Consider the following 26,662-nt stretch of genomic DNA (forward strand, 5'->3'; position numbering starts at 1 on the left):
ACTCACCACTGCATGCCACTCACCACTGCATGCCACTCACCGCTGCATGCCACTCACCGCTGCATGCCACTCACCACTGCATGCCACTCACCACTGCATGCCACTCACCGCTGCATGCCACTCACCACTGCATGCCACTCACCACTGCATGCCACTCACCACTGCATGCCACTCACCGCTGCATGCCACTCACCGCTGCATGCCACTCACCACTGCATGCCACTCACCGCTGCATGCCACTCACCACTGCATGCCACTCACCGCTGCATGCTACTCACCACTGCATGCCACTCACCACTGCATGTCACTCATCACTGCATGCCACTCACCGCTGCATGCCACTCACTGCTGCATGCCACTCACCACTGCATGCCACTGACCACTGCATGCCACTCACCGCTTGTCTGCATTCCACTCACTGCATTCCGCTTACCACTGCATGCCACTCACCACTGCATGCCACTCACCACTGCATGCCACTCACCGCTGCATTACACTCACCGCTGCATGCCAGTCACCGCTGCATTCCACTCGCCGCTGCATGCCACTCACCGCTGCATGCCACTCACCGCTGCATGCCACTCACCACTGCATGCCACTCACCACTGCATGCCACTCACCGCTGCATGCTACTCACCACTGCATGCCACTCACCACTGCATGTCACTCATCACTGCATGCCACTCACCGCTGCATGCCACTCACTGCTGCATGCCACTCACCACTGCATGCCACTGACCACTGCATGCCACTCACCGCTTGTCTGCATTCCACTCACTGCATTCCGCTTACCACTGCATGCCACTCACCACTGCATGCCACTCACCACTGCATGCCACTCACCGCTACATTCCACTCGCCGCTGCATGCCACTCACCGCTGCATGCCACTCACCGCTGCATGCCACTCACCACTGCATGCCACTCACCACTGCATGCCACTCACCGCTGCATTCCAATCACTGCATGTCACTGCTGCATTCCACTCACCGCTGCATGTCACTGCTGTATTCCACTCACATCTGCATGTCACTCACCTCTACATTCCACCCACCGCTGCATGTCACTCACCTCTACATTCCACCCACCGCTGCATGTCTGCTGCATTCCACTCATCGCTGCATGTCACTGCTGCATTCCACTCACCTCTACATTCCACTCACCGCTGCATGTCACTGCTGCTTCCCACTCACCGCTGCATTCCACTCACCTCTACATTCCACTCGCCGCTGCTTTCCACTCATACTTTATTAGTTCGGAGGTTATTTAAGAAACTCATACCAACAATCTCGCTTTTTTCATTACATACATCCATATTGTATATATATTAAATTGTTAGTGACATTGTGGGAACACGTGTAGTATGTCGCTACACTGGTGTATTGACGTTAAACTGTGGAGACACCAATAGCGTGTGGCTACACTATGTTGTGTAATACTCAACAACTGCTATACCACGTTTAAGGTGTGTGTAAGCTGGTTGTGTAACTGCCTGGGAACACTAAGTGCTGCTGACATGCTCTTTATGTAGGTAGTAAGGTCAGGAGACAACAACCATCAAGGAGGTATTAACGTAGCGTCACATGAGGGAAACGGAAACTTGGTAAATGTCTTGCACTGTGGCAGGGTGGCTGGTTGAGTCAGTGTTGTTCTCTTGGCTGCTGATGTAACAACTCGTCATAATGTTTAAACTTGATAACACTGTCTACAGTCTTATGTTCTCTCAGTGTATCAAGTGAAAAAAAAAATAAGACGGGAAATATGATGAATACTTGTGTGGGAGTTCGACACGTGGATTAGGTAAGAAATACTCACGTAGGCTGGTAGTACGTATAATTACAGATAATGTGTGTAACGCCCTTGCAGCCGTACCTATCTCCTTGCTCACACTCGTAACACTGACTAACTGGCCGCCCGTACCCATATGTGAGAGGGTCTGAGGGTCTTTGAATAATGCCAGGTCAGCTCAATATGAATAGACAGTGACTCAGGCAGAGACGGTTGGTCGTGAGTCAACTGGCACAGTGGTTACTGGTAACTGGTTACTACTACTGAGACTTGTACAAATATTTTAACTTCATTGTACATTATACACACCTGAAGTTATTTAAATTTTTATTTGAATATTTGTTTCAGCTTTTTTTTTTTTAAGATTTTTGCTATTCACATATTTTAATAAATAAATAAATAGATTTCACACACACACACACACACACACACACACACACACACACACACACACACACACACACACACACACACACACACACACACACACACACACAGTATATATATATATATATATATATATATATATATATATATATATATATATATATATATATATATATATACTATATATATAGTTTCGTTGTCATACTAATTTTTATCCAGCCTATTACTTAATAGTCACTGAAGCATAATTATGACCAAATACAACAATAAATTTAACTGCTGAGCGACAATGATCGTCAGGTAAATAAGATCCTTAAGTGACTGTCTTTATAATAACGGTGTTGAAAGTTTCCAACCAACGCTAATATTAAATTACATAGTATACAACAATGATGATGTGTACGTGTTCTTATTATTGGTGCGTGCCAGCCCTGCCTCTGCAGCTTTATCAACTGTCATTGCTGGCTTCTGGCCTCCAGTTATAGGTTTAGCGCTTTCCATGAATATAATACATACAATATAACCTAACTTCAACATATATATGGAGATTCATACTCCAGGATCCTTGTATGAAATCTGTAGCATCTCTCCCAGACTGTACTGTTCGAATTCTACTCTTTCACTCCCTGAGTCACTTGCCTGGCCAGGTTTGCGCCTTGGAGCTCTATTCTTGCCCCGTCCAGTTATAGGCTTTTATTATCAGTCACGCACTTCGCAAACTGTAGTACATAGGATCTACTAAGTACTGATCCTTGTGGGATCCAACTCGTCAACCTTGACCAGTCTTGAAACCTCTCACCATCACCCTGTGGCTTCAGTTCTCTGTAAACTTCATTTCCTCTGCGGGAGAAAGGCCACCTGAAAAGTAACTCCTGCTCTAGCGGAATAAAAGCTTTGACGATAATTATTGTTTTCTCTTCTTTGGGCGTGTGGCGCAGGAATGTTCGATGTTCTAAGTGAGGCGTTTGGAAGTGTGGAGTTGAGATGTTAGGTAATGTTGGTCGGAGAATTGTGTGTAGGGGTGAGGGTCGTGTAGGATCTGTGGAGCGTGGTACTAAGATATGGAGATAGTAAATCACCCCACTGTATTCGTACTCAGTTATATTACGCCACGTAAGGAAAGACAAAGGAAAAAGCGCTGTGAGACGGTGGTCACGATGTGTGTCTTGTGGCGGCTGTGCTGGGTGGTATTTACCTGTTTGCTCCAGGGGTCACCGCCCCCCTCCCTCGATCCGGCTCGATTCCGAACTAGGCCTCCTATTTGCTGGTCTGAGCAAGTAGGTTATCTGAGCTAGCAGCATACGGTCTAAGGTAATCACGACAGCCTGGCGGAGCAGGAGCAGTCTGGAAGAACATGTCAAGTTCACTCTTGAAGACAGGGGAACTGGTGGTACATGGATTCTCTGGACCTACCATATAGCTGGGTATTAAGTGGGCCACATCTGTTTTTAATACACTTCCCTAGTACTATGAAAAAGCACTTCTTAACATCAGACTCGTCTGGGCTTTTCGGTTTCACATTTACTTCCTCTTCAGGTTCCCGCATTTAGAGCTACTAATTCCTCTAATTATATTTTATGTGTAATTACTCCTTCCCTAGTTCTCGTTTGCAAATTAGTCAGTTTCAATTATCGTACTCTCACAGGGCATACCATTCACCTCTGGGACACGTCTGGTTCCAAACATATGGATCTTATTAAACCTCAGGACACCCATTATCTGGTGGGGGCTCCATGCCGTTGCTGCATATTCTACGATGCGCCTAACATACGTTAAGCCCTAAAGAATTCTTGTCGAGGCTCCTGAAAGCTGAGGTTCGCTGGCTGGCTCGCAAAGGCCGGCGGAATCATCTGACTTCTGTGCTCCTTTTACGGTATGTTCATGAAGTTTACTCCTAGAGACTTTATTGATTGCGGCTGCTTCTTTCCCCTTCTATACTAGTAACTCCTGTCTCTCCTCACCTTTCCCGAACGGCAGTTATTCGGATTGAACTCCAGCAGCTACTTGTTTAAAACTCCTGTAAGGTGTCTTAAGTCTCCCTGACTTCTCCCGTTACTAAATTCGTATAATTCTTAATATTTTCGCATCGGCTATAAACGGATACACATAGGAATTCAACCCCATCTGATAGATCTTTATATACAACAGTAATATTAGTGGACTCAACACTGATCCTTGGCTGACCCTACTTGTTACCATTGGCCCATTCTGGTAATTTCTCTCGTAGTATCACTGTCTTGTGTTTTTCATCTATTCCTTGATCTAGTAACGAGAGGACACTCCCTAGTGCTCCTGCTTGGTGTTCCAGCTTATGAATCAGTCTCTAGTCGTGTGTGTAGTCAGTAATACTGCTTCTTGCTAGTGTGTATCTTTCTGGCTCAAACAGCTTCCTGGTATGTATACGATCTCACTAATGTCGTCTCCTGCTCCTGTATACGCTCACCACATATATTTGTTAGCCAGAATATAAACCTTTGTCTGAGATGTTCTCGCTTTACCAGTACTGCTCCAAGCACTCCCGTCATCCACCAGTGTAACGGCGCTGACAAAACACATTGTTTTAAAGTCATTTACGACCAAACAATAATCCTATTATATATTATAGATCTAATAGCCCATTAATTTTTTGAGTTGAATTAACACAAAAGTAATCAAAACACAGCTAACAGAGTGCTGTGAATGCTCAAGAATATTATTGATCTTATTTATTGACCTAATATTAATTGTGAAACTGATAGGGAAAACTCCGTAGACTGTTCCAGGACTACTCTACTAATTATTTTTCTTTATTTGATAACTGGGACGTACTCTGTGGCAAACGTGATAGGTATGCAACGGATGGGGTACATCTAAACCATACCACGGGCGGGATTAGAACCCAATATCAGAGTCTCAAAACTCCGCCGGTGGTATGGTTTGTTTGCAATCGTGTCATTACGATTTCGTGATCATGGGGTACATCTCTCTGGGACCTGCGTGATTGCATTAGCCAACTCGATTGAGGGGGCCATTGCTGACTTGTCTAGGACTTTAAACTGATAGATTATAGAGGTATGGGTGTGTGTGGGAAACAATCAGGCTGCAGTACTAGGGTTGAAAACAACAGATATCACCAGGATACCCCAGGGATATATTTAAAAGAAAATATTCAAAAAAAGTTGCTAGTAAAGCAGGAGTCTAGGAAATAAGATAGATGAGCTAAGATTACTTGCAAATGTAGGTAATATAGATATTATTGCTATAACAGAGACATGGTTCAACCTGAAAGTTAGAGAAATACCTTCTGTGTGCAACATACAGGGTTATAAACTCTTCCACACTGATAGGGTCAGCAGGAAGGGTGGTGGAGTGGCGATGTATGTCAGAGATAATTTAAATTGTTGTATTAGACAAGATATAAGATTAGAAACATCGGACACAGAATCTGTCTGGCTACAGTTTCTCGATGGGTCATGAAAAATTAATTTTGGGTGTGATTTATGGGCCCCCCCAAACTTGATAGGGAGTGCAGTAAGCGGCTATGGGACAAAAATCATAAGGCATCTAGATATGAAAATGTTGTGTTAATGGGAGATCTTAACTTTAGAGTGATTGGAACAATGTGACAGGAAATCTTGAGTCTAGTGACTTTCTTGATACGGTTCAAGATTACTTTTTAAAACTGTTTGTGACAGTACCAACTAGAGGAAACAACCTGCTTGACTTGGTTCTTGCCAACAAAGAATCACTAAATAATCTTGAGGTTCATGATGAGCTTGGGGAAAGATCACAAATCACTTAGTTGTAATATATCATGGAATTACCCAGATAACTGCAATCAAGTTGCTGTCCCAAACTTCCTCTTGACCGATTTCATGGGACTGAGAAATTACATGGGTGGGCTGAATTGGAATGACCTGAGTATGGGTCAGGAAGGTGGTGATTGTTGCCAATATGACGTTTTTCTGAGCATAGTTCTAGCTGCCCAGACATCTTATGTTCTGAGTAGGGAAATTAGATCTAACAAAAATGATCCCAAATAGATAAACAATAGATTTAAACATTTCATTGATCAAAAGAGAGGCATATAAAGTGTATCAAAAGAGGGGATGGGCAGTTAAGAAATCAGTATATTCAATTAAAGAGAAAAAAGGGAATAAAAGCAAAAAAAAAAGAGGATTATAAGGCTAAAGTTGCAAGGGATTCGAAGACTAACCCAAGAGGGTTCTTTCAGGTATATAGAAGTAAGATCACTGACACTGATAAGGATATGTGTGAACTTTTCGACACTTACTTCCTCTCAATTTTACTCAGGAATATACTAGAGAAAATCCAGAAATAATAAATTATGTAGAACAGGGCGATAATAAACTATGCACGATTGGGGTAATTAGTGACATGGTCCTCAGACGAATAGAGAAATTAAAACCTAACAAATCCCCAGGCCTTGATGAACTGTTTACAAGGGTTTTAAAGGAATATAAAGAGGAACTTAGTAAGCCTTTGGCTAATCTTTTCAACATATCACTGCAAACTGGCAGAGTGACAGACAATTGGAAAATGGCAAATGTAATACCTGTTTACAAAGCTGGAGACAGGTCCTTAGCTTCGAACTACAGACCAATAAGCCTTACCTTCATAGTGGGGAAACTTACGGAACCAACATTTGGGAATCTTTATTGAAGAAACTTTTCTCCACACAGTGGCTTAATCAGTCCAGTACAAAGCAGAAAGGTGTAAGGAGAGGAGGAGTTTGAGGTAATCAGTCTCTCAGCCTCGAATCGATGTGTTCAGTCCATCACTCTTGTAGAGAGTACAGCTACGAACTGCCTCGGCAATTATTGATTCGATAAATGGTTTTGAAAACCGACAAGTTGAAGATCGAGACACTTATGCAATATATGAGAATCTTCGTCCAACCTTTGGACGAAGACCTACTTACACTAGTGGATGGTTCCACTGTGATCCCGCCTCCTCCTGCTTCGACTGGCTCTATGCTGTGCTTTGGTTTAGAAAAACACATAAGCAAACACTAGGACATATTTATTAGAAAACGTTTCGGTCCTGAGACCGAAACTTTTTTTCTAAACCAACTTGTCGGTATTTATTATTAATAAATACCGACAAGTTGGTTTAGAAAAAAAGTTTCGGTCTCAGGACCGAAACGTTTTCTAATAAATATGTCCTAGTGTTTGCTTATGTGTTTTTCTAAACCAAAGCACAGCATAGAGCCAGTCGAAGCAGGAGGAGGCGGGATCACAGTGGAACCATCCACTAGTGTAAGTAGGTCTTCGTCCAAAGGTTGGACGAAGATTCTCATATATTGCATAAGTGTCTCGATCTTCAACTTGTCGGTTTTCAAAACCATTTATCGAATCAATAATTGCCGAGGCAGTTCGTAGCCATCTTGAAAGGCATAAATTGATTAATGAATCTCAACACGGTTTTACGGAGGGGCGTTCCTGTCTTACGAATTTACTAAGAGATCGATGGCTTGCGCAGGAAAATGACGATTCACTTGACTTTCCTATTCCACCCAGCTAATCAGTCCTCACTCTTTTCAAGATTGATGGACTGATTACATCGACTCAAGACTGAAGGACTGATTACCTCAAACTCCTCCTGTTCTTCAACATTCTCCTTTGTATGCACTGATGAAGCCACTGTGTGGCGAAACGTTTCCTCAATAAAGATACCCAAGTGTTGCACATGTGTCTAATGAAAGTTAAGACACTTGTGCAACATCTGGTTATCTTTATTGTAGACGTTTCGCCATCCAGTGGCTTTATCAATACAGATTCTAGGACATAATTAGAAGACAGTAGAACTATATACAAACGATGAGGTAATCAGTCCCTCAGCCTTGGAGTTGGTGTGGAGAGCACCGTGGTTGTAGATATTCTGGCGCTTATGTAGGGACGTGTGGCAGACGAGTGCAAAGTCACTGGTAGGCGGGATTCCCCAGCAGTCATATCCCGGCTCTTTAAATCATACCATATTTCAGTTATTGCAATGACATCAAAGTTCCCAGCACACGCTACCAAACGTTATTCATTTATCTTATTTCTTGCACTTCGACTGTTAGCATAAAATAGTCATTTTTTTCTGAACATTTTTCCTATTCACCTTTGCTTTTACACAATTTCTGTAATTATCATTACCCAGCATTACTCCATGACTATTATTATCAAGTTTCATAATATCAAAGCCTAAATCCATATATCCATACTCATTATTTTTCATTTCTAAACCCATACCTCTAACTAATCCTAGTTTAAAGTCCTAACAATACCTTCAACTGTGCTAGCAAGAAAACTCACACCTGCCCTGGATAAGTGAACCCCATCCCTAGCATGCATGTCATTTCGGCCATAGAAATGGTCCCAGTTGTCAATGAATGGTACTGCATTATCCTTACAGCGTTTGTCCAGCCAACAATTAATACCAATTGCTCTGGACAACGATTCATTTCCAACACTCCTTCTTGGCAAAATGCCACATATAACAGGGGACCCTCCCTTCTTCCTAATTATGTCTATTGCTGTCCTGTACCTTCTAACTAGTCCTCACTTCTACGCTTGCCTACATTATTGCCTCCAGCACTGAGGCAGATAATAGGTTTATTCCCATTACCGTTCATGATGTCAAGCCGGCTAACAATATCCTCCATCTCAGCCCCAGGAAAGCAAACCCTCTGTCCCCTACTCCTATCTTTCAAGCAAAAGGCCCTATCCATATACCTAACCTGGCTATCCCCAACAACAACAATGTTTTTACTTTGGTGTCGTTTGTCGTGATGTTCCCAGTAGTCGACTCACATTCGTCGGGTAGCACGGAGAATGTGGTCTGTTTCCACAACAGTTTCCACAGCAGTCTTTCTTCTTCATCGTTTCTACCTCTTCATTTGTCTTCTTGATCTTCAACTTCGTTCCATGCTGTGCAGCCACTGCCCAGGTTCCCTTCTTGACCTGACGACTTGCAACAGGAGGACTACTATGAATCCTCGTTTTCCTCCGTCAATCGCCGTATCTCTATCTTTGATACCCTCAATTCCTCCTTAAGTGTCTCAATCTTCAATTATTGATTCCATAAGTTTCCCCACTATGGAGGTAAGGCTTATAGGTCTAAAGTTCGAAGCTAAGGACCTGTCTCCTGCTTTGTAAATAGGTATTGCATTTGCCATTTTCCACTTGTCTGTCACTCTGCCAGTTTGCAGTGATATGTTGAAAAGATTAGCCAAAGGTTTACTAAGTTCCTCTTTATATCCCTTTAAAACCCAGCAAACAGTTCATCAGGGCCTGGGGATTTGTTAGGTTTTAATTTCTCTATTTGTCTGAGGACCATGTCACTAGTTACTCCAATCGTGCCTAGTTTATTATCGTCTTATTCTTCATAATTTATTACTTCTGGAATTTCGCTAGTATCTTCCTGAGTAAAAACTGGGAGGAAATAATTGTTGAAAATTTCACACACATCCTTATCACTGTCAGTGATCTGACCTGAGTTACTCGTAAATGGGCATATCGTGTCCCTAATCTTACTTCTATATACCTGAAAGAACCCTTTTGGGTTAGTCTTCGAATCCTTTGCGACTTTAGCCTTATAATGCTTTTTTTGCTTTTCTTATTCCCTTTTTATTTAATTCTTTAACTGAATATATTGATTTCTTAACTGCTTATTCCCTTTTTTGATACGCCTGTATATGCCCCTCTTTTGACCAATGAGATGTTTTAATCTATTGTTTATCCATTTGGGGTCATTTTTGTTAGATCTAATTTCTGGGCAGCTAGAACTATGCTCTGAAAAACATCATATTGGCAACCATCATCAGCTACCTAACCCATACTCAGGTCATTCCAATGCAGCCCACCCAGGTAATTTCTCAGTCCCATGAAATCGGTCAAGTGGAAGTCTGGGACAGAGGATTGCATTTATTTGGGTAATTCCATAACATATTGAAACTAAGTGATTTGTGATCTCTTTCCCCAAGCTCATCATGAACCTCAAGATTATAGTGATTCTTTGTTAGCAAGACCTAAGTCAAGTAGGTTGTTTCCTCTAGTACTGTTACAAACTGTTTAAAAAGCAATCCTGAACCGCATCAAGAAAGTCACTAGACTCAGGATTTCCTGTGACATTGTTCCAATCAATTAGTCTAAAGTTAAAATCTCCCATTAACACATTTTCATATCTAGTCGCCTTATGATTTTCGTTCCATAGCAGCTTACTACACTCCCTATCAAGGTTTCGGGGGCCTATAAATCACACCCAAAATTAATTTTTCATGACCTCTCGAGAAACTGTAGCCAAGCAGATTCTGTCCTATGTTTCTAATCTTATATCTTGTCTAATACAACAGTTTAAATTATCTCTGACTACATCGCCACTCCACCACCCTTCCTGTTGACCCTATCAGTGTGGAAGAGTTTATAACCCTGTATGTTGCAGTCAGAAGGCATTTCTCTATCTTTGAGGTTGAACCAGGTCTCCGTTATAGCAATAATATCTATAATACCTGCACTTGAAAGTAATCTTAGTTCATTTATCTTTTTTCGTAGACTCCTACTATTTGTATACTAAACTTTGTAAAAATGTTGGTAGAATTACCGACAATATGTAAAGTAAAAGAACACAAGTGCAACTAATGTGACATTTTATTGTGGCAACGTTTCGCTCTCCAGGACCTTTATCAAGTCGTAGCGGCTTGACAAACCTCCTGGAGAGCGAAACGTTGCCACAATAAAATGTCACGTTAGTTGCACTTGTGTCCTTTTACTTTACACAGTAAGCTTTAAGGGAGCTAGTCAGTCGCTGCCCTCTACTGTATCTCTTTGTTGATCAGTTGCTTTGCCTTTACTAGCAACTTTTCTTGAATATTTCTTTTAAATATATCCCTGGGGTATCCTGGTGATATCTGTTGTTTTCAACCCTAGTACTGCAGCCTGATTGTTTCCCACACACACCCATACCTCTATAATCTATCAGTTTAAAGTCCTAGACAAGTCAGCAATGGCCCCCTCAATCGAGTTGGCTAATGCAATCACTCAGGTCCCAGAGAGATGTACCCCATCCGTTGCATACCTATCACGTTTGCCATAGAATTTGTCCCATGTATCAATTAAAGAAGAAGAATTAGTAGAGTAGTCCTGGAAGAGTAGTCTACGGAATTTTCCCTATCGGTTTCACAATGTTAGGTTGATGAATAAGATCAGTAATGTTCTTGAGTATTTACAGCACACTGTTAGCTGTGTTTTGATTACTTTTGTGTTAATTCAACTCAGAAAATTAATGGGCTATTAGATCTATAATAATATATAATAGGATTATTGTTTGGTCGTAAATGACTTTAAGGCATTGTGTTTTGTCAGCGCCGTTACACTGGTGGATGACGGGAGGGAGTGCTTGGAGCAGTACTGGTCTAGCGAGAACATCTCAGACAAAGGTTTATATTCTGGCTAACAAATATATGTGGTGAGCGTATACAGGAGCAGGAGACATTAGTGAGATCGTATACACACCAGGAAGCTGTTTGAGCCAGAAAGATACACACTAGAAAGAAGCAGTATTACTGACTACACACACGACCAGAGACTGATTCATAAGCTGGAACACCAACCAGGAGCACTAGGGAGTGCTCCTGCTTGGTGTTACTAGATCAAGGAATACATGAAAGACACAAGACAGTGATACTACGAGAGAAATTACCAGAATGGGCCAAGGGTAACAAGTAGGGTCAGCCAAGGATCAGTGTTGAGTCCACTAATATTACTGATGTATATAAAGATCTATCAGATGGGGTTGAATCCTATGTGTATCCGTTTATAGCCGATGCGAAAATATTAAGAATTATACGAATTTACTAACGGGAGAGGTCAGGGAGACTTAAGACACCTTACAGGAGTTTTAAACAAGTAGCTGCTGGAGTTAAATCCGAATAACTGCAAGGTCATGCAGTTCGGAAAGGCGAGGAGAGACAGGAGTTACTAGTATAGAATGGGAAAGAAGCAGCCGCAATCAATAAAGTCTCGAGGAGTAAACTTCATGAACATACCGTAAAAGGAGCACAGAAGTCAGATGATTCCGCCGGCCTTTGCGAGCCAGCCAGCGAACCTCAACCTTCAGGAGCCTCGATGTTAGGCGCATCGTAGAATATGCAGCAACGGCATGGAGCCCCCACCAGATAATGGGTGTCCTGAGGTTTAATAAGATCCATATGTTTGGAACCAGACGTGTCCCAGAGGTGAATGGTATGCCCTGTGAGAGTAAAATAATTGAAACTGACGAATTTGCAAACGAGAACTAGGGAAGGAGTAATTACACATAAAATATAATTAGAGGAATTAGTAGCTCTAAATGCGGGAACCTGAAGAGGAAGTAAATGTGAAACCAAAAAACCCAGACGAGTCTGATGTTAAGAAGTAATTTTTCATAGTACTAGGGAAGTGTAATAAAAACAGATGTGGCCCACTTAATACCCAGCTATATGGTAGGTCCATAGAATCCAGAAACGAGGAATGTAGACCTATGAAACTTAAGAAGCGGGATCAGGATTCTAGAATCGACACTTGTCACCACATCTAGGCGACTACACGCTCACAAGGGGTGGCTGCGAGTTGGTCGCTCAGAGGTAGGTGACTGACGTCACAACTCAAGAGAGAGGGTAGTATTTTCTAAAGGTTTATGTTGGTCGGGAAGTGTAAGCGACGAAACTTGCAGCAGCAGCTTCCTTCACACACCGTCACATACATCACGATCCATGCCGCTCTTCTAACGTTATACCTGTACCTAAAGGTCACAGAGCAGGCCTCCTGGTGGATCAAGTCTTGATTAATAAGACTTGTACTGCTGGCCGGACGGAGTCCAATGGGCGGACTGTCTGCCCATTATTATAGATTTGGGATGGCGTTGTATTAGAAACAAAAACATTTATTAAACATATGCCATATTATTTTCATTTCTAGTTCTCCTCCTTCTTCTTTGTTGTTTTCTTCCTCTTTTTTTAACATCCTTCTTTTTTCTTCTTTCTCTTTACCGCCTGTAGGAGAGAAAAATGTTTCTTAGGTAGTTATCAAAGTCTTGTGGCAGCTCTCAAGGAGCGCTTAGTGAATGGGGAAACTTCCGTGTAGAATTGTAGTAGTAGTAGAAATAATAATAATATCACAAGAAGACGCTAAACTTATGTGTGTTATACAGCTTAGGATGTTGCAGCAGCCTAGCCTTCCTTCCTCCACATGACCACACCGAAGAGGAAGCATTTACAGGCTTGGCCCGGGACCCCACTGATGAAGCCATCCGCCATTCATGAAGGTGGCTGATGTGAGCCCGCCCAGTCTCCCCGGCCATTGTCACTGCAGGGACGCAGTGTGTCTCATTGCTATGATGTATATCTCACTGCTCCGGTGTGTCTCACTGCTCAGTTTATTTGCGCCACTCACTGCGCAGCTGGTAATACCAATCCTATATGGATGACATCACTGCTTAGGTAACATTAATTATATATGGACATACAAGGAAAAAAATGTGTATCCTTTAACTATCAGATTGTAGCAAGTTTTTCCTCAACATTAAAACACGGACGTGCGCATAGAACAGCGAATGCTCTTAATCAAACATTTTGCGAGTTCATTCTCTGCAGCATATGTTAGCGTCGTAAATAACTAGAAATAAAGGATAGTTTCCATAAAACTACCTGACGGGGATGAACACGAAGGTCCAGGATAACAGATCACTGCGGGTACCAATGTAACAGGTCAGTGCAGGTACCATGATAGCAGGTCTGCGGAGGCCACAATAACAAGACCAGGGATGGCAGGGAGGTTGCTCCTACCCTACTCTTATAATTTTTTGCTGATTATCTGATGGGAGGGTGGGGGGTAGTGGTGTAATGCTACGTGCCAATTTCCTCTCTATCTAGATAGCCCCTCTCTTCCTCTTTGTCTGTCTGTCTCTCTCTGAGTAAGAAAGAAATTGCGTGCCGGCAGCTTCCACCTGAACCTTTTACGGAAACTCCACATATAGTCTTGTTGATCCTTCTTACATTCCCTTCCCCTCTCCCTCCTTCCCTCTCGTTCACTGTTCATTTCCCAATTGCACTGATAATTACTACTTTCTATTAGTAAATGTTTGAAGTAGACTATGTTAGTAACTTCTGATCATCTACCAATTAATTTTTTTTAATAAGTAATAACTAGCAAGTATATTTAGTTTCCATTCGTGTCATATTTGTGATTAGTTGCAGATCTGCCTTTGCATAACCTTTTCAGCATCTAGCAGATAGTTATATAATAATATGTAATGATTCTGGCGATTGTCGCCATGGATACCCGGTCTCAGACTAGGCATCCTAAATTGGCAAGAAAATGTTACAGGAGTAAAAACTATTACAACTAAAAACTGTTGAATAAATGTATACTGAATGTAAGTAGAGGTTTGTAAGATTTCCTTGTCATCATATGTATTCATAAGAGTTTTTATTTTAGTTTGTAAAAATGTGTGTATTCACCTAGTTGAGGTTGCGGGGGTCGAGTCCGAGCTCCTGGCCCCGCCTCTTCACTGATCGCTACTAGGTCACTCTCCCTGAGCCGTGAGCTTTATCATACCTCTGCTTAAAGCTATGTATGGATCCTGCCTCCACTACATCGCTTCCCAAACTATTCCACTTACTGACTACTCTGTGGCTGAAGAAATACTTCCTAACATCCCTGTGATTCATCTGTGTCTTCAGCTTCCAACTGTGTCCCCTTGTGTGTGTGTACACACAAAAGTACAGGTACAGAGGTGACATACTCAGGGACAAGGTAACAAACACCTTTCTTGCTGAGCCTGGATTGTCCAGTAGACACTAACTAGGATGTTTACTCTGGGGTGAACACAATATATGGCGTTCCTGGAAATGTTATAAAGTGTAGACGCTTTCTGATAAATTATAAAAATATATGACATATTATTGATGGTATACAATACCGACAAGTTGATGAATAAGACACAATAACACATTAACAAGATAAAAATAAGGTTATTTATTAACAGGCTTCTCATGGAGAAACTGTATTCCATAGTCGATTTTTATTTGTATTTCAATAATAGTGTATTTTAGTAACCGCTAAAGCTAGTCAGGGTGTGTTTGAAAAAATAATGGTGGCGTGACGAGTGTACAGGTATGTTGTAGTGGTTATCCCATAATGAACATGATAATTAGCACGACTCACGCTAGTTTCTACCGGAGACGGAAGTTGTGACCTAGCGTAGGGGCCCTCGTGTGTGTGCAGGGGAGATGGTTGTGGTATTTGTGAGGGATGGTTGTAACGGAGGAGAGAGAGAGGCTTCTACCATCAGCTGAACCGCTGCAGGCGTGGGAGAGAATGAGCAGGAGGAAGTGTAGTGGTAGGAATAGTAATAGGTTTGGAGTGAAAGATGCTGAAGGAAGTGAAGGATAAACTTAATGAAAAAAAATTAGGAGCGCCATGAACACACGGTGAACTCATCGAAGTGCACCTTTCTTGAAATGACGAGTAGACGAAAGGATTTTTATGAAATATTTCTTCAGTCTTAGCGGTAGTCAAGTGGAACGAGTTAAATGATAAGTCTTGACATAATTACAGTTTCAAGAGTAGGTATGATTTATAACTATACACAGTTTCAAGAGTAGGTATGATTTATAACTATACACAGTTTCAAGAGTAGGTATGATAATACCCAAGAAAACAGGAATCATAATACCAATCAGTATAGTTAAGAAGTGGGACCAGGAGCTAATTCGTCCCCCCCCCCCACTAACTCAAATTGGTGAGTACACGGACAATCATTAGACGGGGAATACTGCCAATACATTTATAGAATCCCATTAATGCCACAATAAATTTTAACCAAATGCCCTCACCTTATTTATGAAAAAATAATTTAGCTTATAGCTAGTAATATTTGTGCATTTGTTTTTATTAGATGTAAATCTTTTCAAGTTGGAACTACTTATTATTCATGTAATGAACAATTTTAATAATAACCTCATGCATTAACATACTAGGCGTTATAGTAGAACAATTGGTTTAACTTGTAGCGAGATAACAGTTGTGGAAAATTGCATTTATCTGTATGTATAATCATGTACATAACAGTAAATGAAAAGATAATTATTATTTATCAGTTAGAAATGTAGGAATTTGGGACACCTAGGTCGCAAAAAATGTCCCCCTTCGATACCTAACAATGTCATATCCACAAGTTGCTCTGGACCTATTAATTAAATGAAATATACATACACCAGGAATACTGGTAAATATATAAATTTGTGGACTGTATATTAAAAATAATAAATGGTTATATTACACAATTACATAACAGAAGGAAAATATATCTTAATATCACTCACCAATTTGACTCTAGATTAATGTGTATCATACTCAGAAAACCTCACTCTAACTAAATCTATGAAAATAATGCTGGCCAGAATTATACACAAATCTAGAGAGCTTATCTGAGGTTCCTGGAGCTGTCTTGTCCAGTCGTCTGATATCTCAAGTTATGCAGGAATGCATGTCTAACAGTTTCGCCTCCTATTTGGGGGGTGTCAGCCCAATTTTAACCTCAAGAGCACGAAAATTCCTTCCCATTACACTAACGATGTATCCAATTCAAAACCAAGATGGTGAGTCTCGTCTGCGCAGACGCAGACTTTCCGTTTTCTATGACAAATATTATTAAATACAGTATGGCCATCTATTTACATATAAATACTGAATTTCTGGAAATTATATACAGTATTTTCCACATTAGTAACAAATATTTGGTTGTAAAGATGTGCAGTATGTAATTCTTTATAGCTTAACATTTAAGTTTGCGCTAGACTTTTTCTGAAGATTAGCTCTGTCATTCCCAGGTTTTACACTTACTAATATATTTACCTTTCTCTTTTTCTCTCGTTGGTTTGCTAGTTCAGTACATTGTACAGATATGGGTATATGGACAATTATAATCAAAACTAAGAGTTAAACTACAACAATTTGTACAAAAAACTTTTATTAAGACAACATGGTGCTGATGATGGAGCTTTATTATGACTTGAAAAGTTCTACCCTGAGTGAAACATGCCAATAAAAGATTTTTCTGCATATTATCTTCATAGAGTACATTGTTAGACAGTGATGACGTGCTGTTTACTTAAATACATTAAGTAGGTAATTTTATTAATGTTATACAATACCCACAAATGGATGAGTAAGACGCATGTGCAACGGTTGGGTACATTTTTTTGTTGATGTATTTCGCCTGCTCAGTAGGCTTCTTCAGTTGAAGTACAATATAGACAGCAGTAGTAGTGATGTGTAGATATGAGATGACCAGTCCCTCAGTCTTGAAGAAGAAATAGGTTTGAAAGTGGCGAGTGCTCAGATTCATAACATCGATCTGTGTAAAGCTGATGCTTGTTATTTCATTCGTCAGGAGACATGACTGGTGCTTCCTCACACGAGTCTTAATCATTTAGATAATCCATTGGCTGAAGAGTAAGAAAGCAGTCTTTTATACTGCCCTAAGTAAAGTGCGTAAGTTTGAATGGTGTCACCCATTCTAATTTCCACACCACTGACGGTGACAGATGGATGCACAACATAAAAAGTACCTTTTCTTGTTCTTTCTCTTCCCAGGTGTTATGAGCAGCGACTCTGATCAATCATATTACACCATTTAGCACACCCTACCGTGCACCACCTGACGACACTGGAGGACAGGAGGGTCAGGGGAGACATGATAACGACATATAAAATACTGCGCAGAATAGACAAGGTGGACAAAGACGGGATGTTCCAGAGAGGGGACACAGACACAAGAGGTCACAATTGGAAGTTGAAGACTCAGATGAATCAAAGGGATGTTAGGAAGTATTTCTTCAATCATAGAGTAGTCAGACCGTGGAATAGCCTAGAAAGTGACGTAGTGGAGGCGGGAACCATACATAGTTTTAAGGCGAGGTATGATAAAGCTCATGGGGCAGGGAGAGAGAGAGGACCTATTAGCAATCAGCGAAGAGGCGGGGCCAGGAGCTATGACTCGACCCCTGCAACCACAAATAGGTGAGTACAAATAGGTGAGTACCGCTGTATGACCCTTGCGGGTTTAGCTTGGTTATGATTATCATATGAACAGCGAAGTTGTCACGCTATGACACTAAAAGTTTCGCAAGATTTTCTAAATTTGTCTGGATATATAAACGTTATGAAAATACAAGATAAACCAAAGTGGGGTCTGGAAAAAAATTATTGCAACTAATATTCGTAGTGAAGCACTAAACCCCAAAGGGTCATACAGCACCTGGGTATGAGAGGTAATGATGTCTGATCCAATAAAGGGGAGGATAGCTGGAACTCTTTCCTTCAAGAGCCTTTCACTAGCATCAAGGTAGCCATTTACAGTGAAACATGGTACAATGGCTTTGGAATTAGTCTGTGATGGAAGATATTTTATTTCATGCAGTAAAAATAATGTATACAACTGGAGGGCCTATTGCTGAGGTTCTGTAAAAAAAAAAAACGTTACAGGCTCAACGAGAACCAGGTCTGTCTACAAAAGCGAATTTAAAGGTGAACCATTGAGGAGGGATCCTGGTCTGGAGGGTTGAATTATGCATGTGTAGGCAACGACCGTCACTGCTGTTTCGTCCAGGAAGACACTCCCGACAGTTCATTACCGCTCGTTATGGTAATGTTGGTCTAGAGTTAGTGTTTGTGGCCAGTCACACCTTCTGGCTCTTCTCATCTGCTTACAAGCTCCTGCCACTCCCTACTTCACTAGCCTTTTTTGTTGAATAAGACAACTGGTTACCTTTATTGTGGAGACGTCACGCCAACCAGTGGCTTTATCATATACAGAAAATAAACATTGGAATACCTGAAGAGGTAATTTGAGGTGTTCAGTCTGTCTTGACAGGTGTTCAGTTCCATAATTTTGATAACTGGGGGACTGAACACCTTTCAAGGCTGAGGAACTGATCGCCTCAAATTGCCTCTTCATGTTTACCACCATTTATTATTTGTATTGGACTGATAAAACCACCGCTTGGCAAGACGTCTCCACAATAAAGATAACTAAGTAGCTACTTCGTATGTGTCTTATTCAGTATAATAATAATAATGGGGCTTGGTCACTGTGCGATCTAGGCCTGGTCACCCTCTACTCAGCTGAAGGGACGTAAAAGGAATATTCCTATGTTTTCCCTTCGAGAAATAATAATAATGCAGTAAAAATTAAGAGCACATCCTACATACCTTAGTAGCAGTGGCATTCATATAAGACAATTTTGACCAAATCAACGTAAATACCTGCCTCGAAGACTGTTTCTATACTTCTTGGATCACAAAATTGTCTCACAGAGGTAACAAATTGCGTCATCAGTATGACTCGTGGGATTGGTTTCATTATTGGGCACTCTTAATTAAGGTGAGTGCATACTATAAGGAGAAAGGGTTAACAAGTTCATTGATGATCCACTCTCTCCATTCCCAGGGACGGCTCCAGAATTTCTATGCAGAGGAGATTAGGGGTGGCAATATAGTGTGAAGGGGGACAAGGGGACTTGTTTTGAAACTGAGTTACTATTATTATTCCTATTTTAGGGTTTCAGCTCGTTGTCCCCCTCCTCCTTGGTGTGGCCACTGCCCATTTCCCTCTAGTGCTTTCGTAGGTACCTTCAATGCTGGCTTCATATCTCACCTGGGCAGAGCATATCATTGTTAATCTAGGTATAGAAAAAGTTGCTGGGACTATAAATAACAATGGTTTGGTGTAGCGCTTTCTTTGATTATAATAATAACACTGTTTAACACAATTTTTGTTCCTGGCAAGTGTTATTTTCCAACTCCTTTTATTGCAAAACAATAGAAAATTCCCATTATTCCTTTTAAACTTTGCTTTTGTGGCTTACTGGATGAATTTTTGACCAAAAAAAAAAAATGGCAAAATTTCGAGATTTTTTGCTAGTTTTGGCTGTAAAACAAAAACATAAAAATGAATAAAATTTACATAAATAAAATATACACAAATTTTACTTTAAACTTTCTGAAACATATTTACAAAGTTCAAAATGAGCAGTTTTTCTAGATTGGCGAGCATGCAACAAATCACTTTCTTGTTTAAGCCCCCAGATGTAGTCTCCCATCATGTTTTCATTATAAGATACAGTACCTGATATCTTGGTGGAAGTGCTCCCCTTGCTCCTCTGAGTATGCTCCCATATTCTCCTTGAAATTGTCAAGATGAGCATCAAGGATATGGACCTTAAGGGATATCCTACAGCCCATTTAACCATAGCTTTCTACCAAGGTCTCAACAAGTTCCACATAATTGTCAGCCCTGTTGTTGCCCAGAAAGCCCTGTGCTACAGCAACAAAACTCTCCCAGGCTTCCTCTTCCTTCTCTGTGAGCTTCTTTGGAAATTCTGAGCACTTCATGATTTTCCTAACTTGTGGTCTAGTGAAGATGCCACCCTTCACCTTTGCCTCTGATAGATACTTGAAGATACCTGAAGGCTGAAGACTTTGTCAAGAGCTGCAACAAATTGTTTCATTAACCCTAGTTTGATGCGCAATGGAGGGAACAGAATCTTTGGAGGATCCACCAATGGTTTATGTTTGATATTGTCTTCCTACTGAGAACTCAGTCCTTTGAGGCCAGTGTATCCTCTGGTAATGTGCTGCTCTGTCTCTACTATCCCAATGATAGAGATAACAGGGAAACTTGGCAAAACCTCCTTGGAGTCCCATCAAAAATGCCACCATTTTGAAGTTTCCAATAACCTACCAGCCATACTTATCATAGTTCAAAGCTTCCAGTAGAAATTTGATGCTGTTGTAGTCCTCCTTAAGATGCACTGAATGAGCCAAGGGAAGAGATGGATACTTGCTTTTAGGCTTCTGGATGAGCTGTCAATGAAGAATCTCCACTCAGTTGGATTGCATGCAATTCAAATTGCATCAAACTGTCTTCATTAGTGAAGAAGCTTGAGAAATGTTGGTGATGTTTTCTTTGGTTTGTCACTTGCACACTTTCATCCACCAAGTCCCACTCCTCGAGCCTTGAAATCAAAAGCTCAGCATTTGACTCTGTCAAACCAAAATCTCTGATAAGGTCATTAAGGTCTGGTTTGGGTAGTAAGGATTCCTCCAAACAGCTGCATCTGTGAGATTATAATGTTGTTCATTGTGCTCTTCATTTTCTGATTTGCTGCTTTCGTCTTCTGACGGTTGACTTCTTTCTGGAGGTGTAGGTACAGGAAGATCAGCACTGTGTGGTACTAGTGCAATAGAAGAGGGGAGGTCTGATAAGAAATAGCAGGTGCATTTTTCCCAGTTCGGGGTTTGGAAGGATCCACCAGGCAGAAGTAGGGGTTGAGTGATCAGTGGGTTCACACCATATTCTAGGAACAGTAAACTTCATGGCTCTTTTTACTCCTCTATACCATCCCGTGAAAGAACAAAAGAATTAGTTTGTTACATACATTTCATTTAAAAAATGTTCCTATTGAAGATTTTACTCTTCATATAACTAATGACTTACCTTCCACTGTTTTCTTACAATGCTCACAAGCAACATGAGGTGCCCAGGTCTTGTCTTGGTCCCCAACTGGCATGCCAAAATATGCTTTGTAAGCTTCACACATTTTTTTAGATGCTGTTACAGATAACTTCTTTGCTTTTGTCCTAGTGAACTGACCACATATGTAGCAGAATGCATCTGGAGAACGACTGCAGCTTCTTGATGCCGTTTCACTTTTACTGATGTGTCTTCTCAGGCAGCCAGAGCTGAACTGACTGCTGGTTTGTGGGCCTCTGTTTTTATATTTGCCAAGCAAAACCCTAGAACATAATAGTTTTACATCAGTCTTTCTTGAAAGTGTTCCAGAAGTTCCTGACCACAAGACCAAAGTTCTGGGATCAGATTTTTTTTAATTTGTTTAGTTATAAAGAATTGGGAAATGATGCTTATTTTCCAGGAACATGACAAAAGTGAAATTTTGTTACATAGTGTAATAATTAGCGATGGTTCAGAATGACTAGTGAAGGCCAGTGAGCGTACCCTTGATGCAGATACACCTGCATCATTTACCAGGAAGACACGTTTTTTGCTCTAATGTTTAGCGAAGATTGCTGAGTATTGAGCATCAGGAAGATACTATGTAAAAATATTGATAGAATTATTGACATTATATTAGGTAAAAGGACACATTAGCAACTAATAAGACTATTAGTTTCTCACATGGCCTTGTATTTTTGTATTTAACATGAAGATACAATAAACAATTTTATTTCTTTGCATAGTTTTCAATGTGTGAATGCATATAAAGCGTGTTGATGGGTACAAAGAAAGCCACTAGCATGCCAGGGCATTTTGGGCAGTGCCACTCATCCTGAACGAACATACCGTCAAAAAGGCAGTATTGGGCTACCCCATTCGTTTTGAGTGAACATGTAAGTATGCACTCATGATAACTAGTAATGAACAACTTTAAGTAAACAGAAGAATGACGGGGACTTGAACCGTGGTCCATGTAGCAGGTCCAACGCTGTGACCACTCAGCCACAGAGGGGTCAGAGCTTATAGTCCCAATATTTTACAATCAGCATTTCTGTGTGACGGTTGTATGAGCGGTACCAGCTGTGATCCTACTGCCTCATTCCTTAACCCCAAAGCTTTCATAGTGCATCTATTCCCATACCCCTTTTTCCCCCAAAGCCATATAATCCATAAACTCAGGTGTGTCATTACAACGACTGTTGATAAATAAGCAAGACTGGGTGGGGTCTTAAACTGTGGTGCATGCATGTAGACCATGAATGTAGTCATTGAATAGATGTACCATGAAAGCTTCTGGAGTTGTGGGATGAGACATTTGGGGTCTCAGTGTCACAATACAACCCTGTCACAGAAATCCTGGTTGTAAAACAATCCTGTCGTATGCTCTGTGGTTGAGTGGTTTCAACATTGGACCTACTACAGCCATGGACAACATTTTGAGTCCCCATCAATTCTTCATGTACAGTGGACCCCCGCTTAACGATCACCTCCAAAAGCGACCAATTATGTAAGTGTATTTATGTAAGTGCGATTGTACGTGTATGTTTGGGGGTCTGAAATGGACTAATCTACTTCACAATATTCCTTATGGGAAAAAATTCGGTCAGTACTGGCACCTGAACTTACTACTGGAATGAAAAAAGTTCGTTAACCGGGGGTCCACTGTATATTCATTGGCAGTCATTCATAAAGACTCGCCTTGGCTTTATATTCTACTGTATATATTATTATTGTAATCATAACTAAGCGCTTATAATCCTACGGGTTTAGTGCTCCCCCATGATTATAATAATTAACCCATAAACAGTCCAAACGTATGCATGTATATACGTTTTTTCAACATTTGAAAGTATGTAAAAAAAAGTAGATCATCTTTTTGTTTTTTACATTTGAAAATGTGTAAAAAAACTTTGATCTACTTTTTTTTGTTATATTTGAAAATTGTAAAAAAAAAACGTAGATCTACTTTTGTAGCACTACACATGTGAACGTAGATCTGCTTGGACCGTTTACGGGTTAAGCGCTAAACCAACAAAGGTCATACTTCTCTACTGTATATAGCTTTGAGGGCTATGATAATAAGATACAACGTGAAAGCTTCTGGGACTGTGGGATGGGACATTAGGGTCACAGTTGGTGCCATTGAATATCGACTATAAAAAAAATTGATAGCGTACTCAGCTTACACACTGAGGTCCAGGGGTCGATCACCGGTACGGATGGAAACAGTTGGACGTGTTTCCTTAAGGGACCTGTTGTCCTTCACCTATCAGTAAAATAGGTACAGTACTTGGGTGTTAGTCAACTGGTGTGGGTCAAATCCTGGGGACAAAATTGAAAGCCCCTTGCTATGCTCTGCATAACAAGGGGTTTTCTACATAGTTCCCTCAAGGGATATTCCTTGACGCTGGTGAAGGGCTCCTGATCTAGGGAATTGGATCTGTGCTCCGGTTCCCTGAATTGAGCCTGAATACCTTTCATCCCCTCCCCCACATGCGCTGTATAATCCTACGGGTTTAGCACTCCCCCATGATTATAATAATTATAATCTATATAGTAGTATTTTACTGATGTCAAGCTAGGCCTGTATACCTTGTACCTGTATTTGTAGAAATAAAGATTATTATTATTTATTATTATTATTATTATTATTATTATTATTAATATTGTTATTATATGTATGTGAGCAATTACAGCTGATGAAACACAGTTATAATTTATTGCTTGCTGTCAAATAATTATTTATTTGTATACATTGAAGGAGACAATATTAAACCAATGACTTTGTTTCAGGATGTGGTGGACGATCACAGGTAACTTTGGTAACATCTTACCCATTGACTGGAGCAAGACATATACCCGGCAGCAGTACCTTCCTGTTCTTAACCTCAATGAAATCAAGGTTAGTCTATCTCATAATGCTTCCAACCAGTGAATACACTAGTTTATTATAATTATTATATTGTTGTTGTAGTAGTATTATAATCAAAACTAAGTGCTTAACCACCAGGGTCATACAGTGCTGCTGTAGTAATAGTAACAATAGTAAAAGAAGAAGCAGTAGTGGTAATAGAATTGTTAAACCATTTTACACTGACAGGAATGTGTAGAAACAAATATTACGTGACAACTGAATTATAATTTTCAGTTGTGCAAAATGTAATATGCAGCAATAGTGGGTCTTAGGCAGTGTATGGCCCATGTGGTATTAGCACCTCTTAATGAATATAGTAATATTAATAGCCGTTCAGCCTATTACAATTTAGTTGACTTGGTAAAAAAAGTTTTGGTTACAGCTGTCTAATGATGTGTAGTGCTCAGCATGCTTAAGTAGTGGGATACATAGCTATGATGGTTTTGAAAGTTCTACTGTAGCAGCCTGGCATGATCCCACACTTGCCTGTTGACTGCCTAATCAACCAGGCTGTTACTGCCACCAGCCCATAGGCCTGCTTAACCACCACAACCTGGCTGATTTGGCACATTTTGCAAGAACACGTACAATTTTCTCTTGAGTAGTTCTGCTTTTGATTTCTTCCCCTTCATCGTGTTACATTTGTGTGATCTGAAATTTAAATTTTAGTGCTTGCATATTGTTCAGCTTGTGTCTCTTTGAACCTGATCATGTTGTATCTGGTGCACTTGTATGAATTTTGGAATTAGATGGCATAATCTAAGCTTGGTCAGGTGTGTATCCAGGTCATGAGAAAGTGAGAAATCACGTGTGAAACATTGACTGCAGGCTCTGATTTCAGTGAAGATAAATAAATGCAATTATGATACTCTACAGTGTCTCAGGACCAATAAGTAAAAGTCTAATACCATAACTGTAAGCCACTGGCACTACAGAAAGCAAGAGAATTTTTAAGTTCTTCCCATGACCTGGGCATATTGTACTGGAACCTAAACATATTGGTAAATTATTTCATGGAGACCCAGCCATATTACTGACAGGTTTACTTGATAAAAAAGCCAAGGCAGAATGGTACTTGTTCCTGGCTTTAACATGTGGGATTTGTGAGAATTTTGTATCTTGGATATCAAATTAACTTTCAAGGTACAGTAGTATATTGGTAGACATCAACTATCCAAGGAATAACTGTTATCCTAAAAGTGTAAATCAAAGCATTTTAGTAGTTTTGCACTCCAGAAGGATTGCAGTTCTTTTCTTGTATTATAAATATGTAAGATGGTTGGTAAATCTTGCCACCATCTGTTTACATTTAGTAAGCACTTACCCATTTAACTTCCTTGTGTGTTTCTTAATAGTTCTTATTTCTTTAATATTTCCTTTCCAATTTAAGAGTCCTGGTCCAAGATTTGGCTGAAGGGGGTGATGATCCCCAAAACCATTAACAGATAATGAAACACCAGTGTTCGCAGCTTAGCTAACCAATCATTTTAAGACTATGCATAGCATTCTGCTCATGTTTATCAAAGCAGCCTCAGATATCACTGAAAGTTTCTTATGCTGGAAGTTGTCATTATTTATCCGTTAGATCTTTAAATACATACTGTAGTATTTTCTGACTCGCAGGCATACAGTACGGTATCGAGTTTATTGTTACATTTAATACAAGCACTTAAGTATTTCCATAATGTTCAGAACAAGTAATTTGTTATATCCACATAATAATTTCATAGCAGCTTTAGACATCATCAATTTTCCATGAACTTTCACTGTAGCTGAGAATTTAGCACAATCCTTAATACTTTAAGGATTAAAATACTGTATATTTGAAGGATAGAAATAAGGAAATGTGCTTTCTTTAAGACCCAGCAGTTGAGAGATCTTAAACCTTTACACACCTAACCTACACATCAGCTTTTAAATAGCTAAACATAAAGCAAAACAAACTAACATGTATACTGCCTCTGGCAGACATTAAAAGAGCAGTTACTGCTGATTCAAGATATTCTTCTATCCATATAAATAATTGCCGGGA

At 40.4% G+C, this 26,662-nt stretch overlaps 1 protein-coding gene across 5 annotated transcripts in view; it reads left to right on the plus strand.

Moving 5' to 3' along the window:
• The window catches only part of LOC128694850 (serine-rich adhesin for platelets), a 161,531-nt gene that overhangs the window by 83,298 nt on the left and 51,571 nt on the right, over nt 1-26,662 (plus strand). For all 5 annotated transcript variants that reach the window (XM_053785187.2, XM_053785186.2, XM_053785190.2 and 2 more), the window contains exon 3: nt 24,510-24,618. In XM_053785187.2, the coding sequence (XP_053641162.1) occupies nt 24,510-24,618 (109 nt within the window). The remainder of the gene's footprint in view (nt 1-24,509; nt 24,619-26,662) is intronic.

Source organism: Cherax quadricarinatus, chromosome 45 (assembly GCF_038502225.1).
Source record: "Cherax quadricarinatus isolate ZL_2023a chromosome 45, ASM3850222v1, whole genome shotgun sequence".
Taxonomy (NCBI): Eukaryota; Metazoa; Arthropoda; class Malacostraca; order Decapoda; family Parastacidae; genus Cherax; species Cherax quadricarinatus.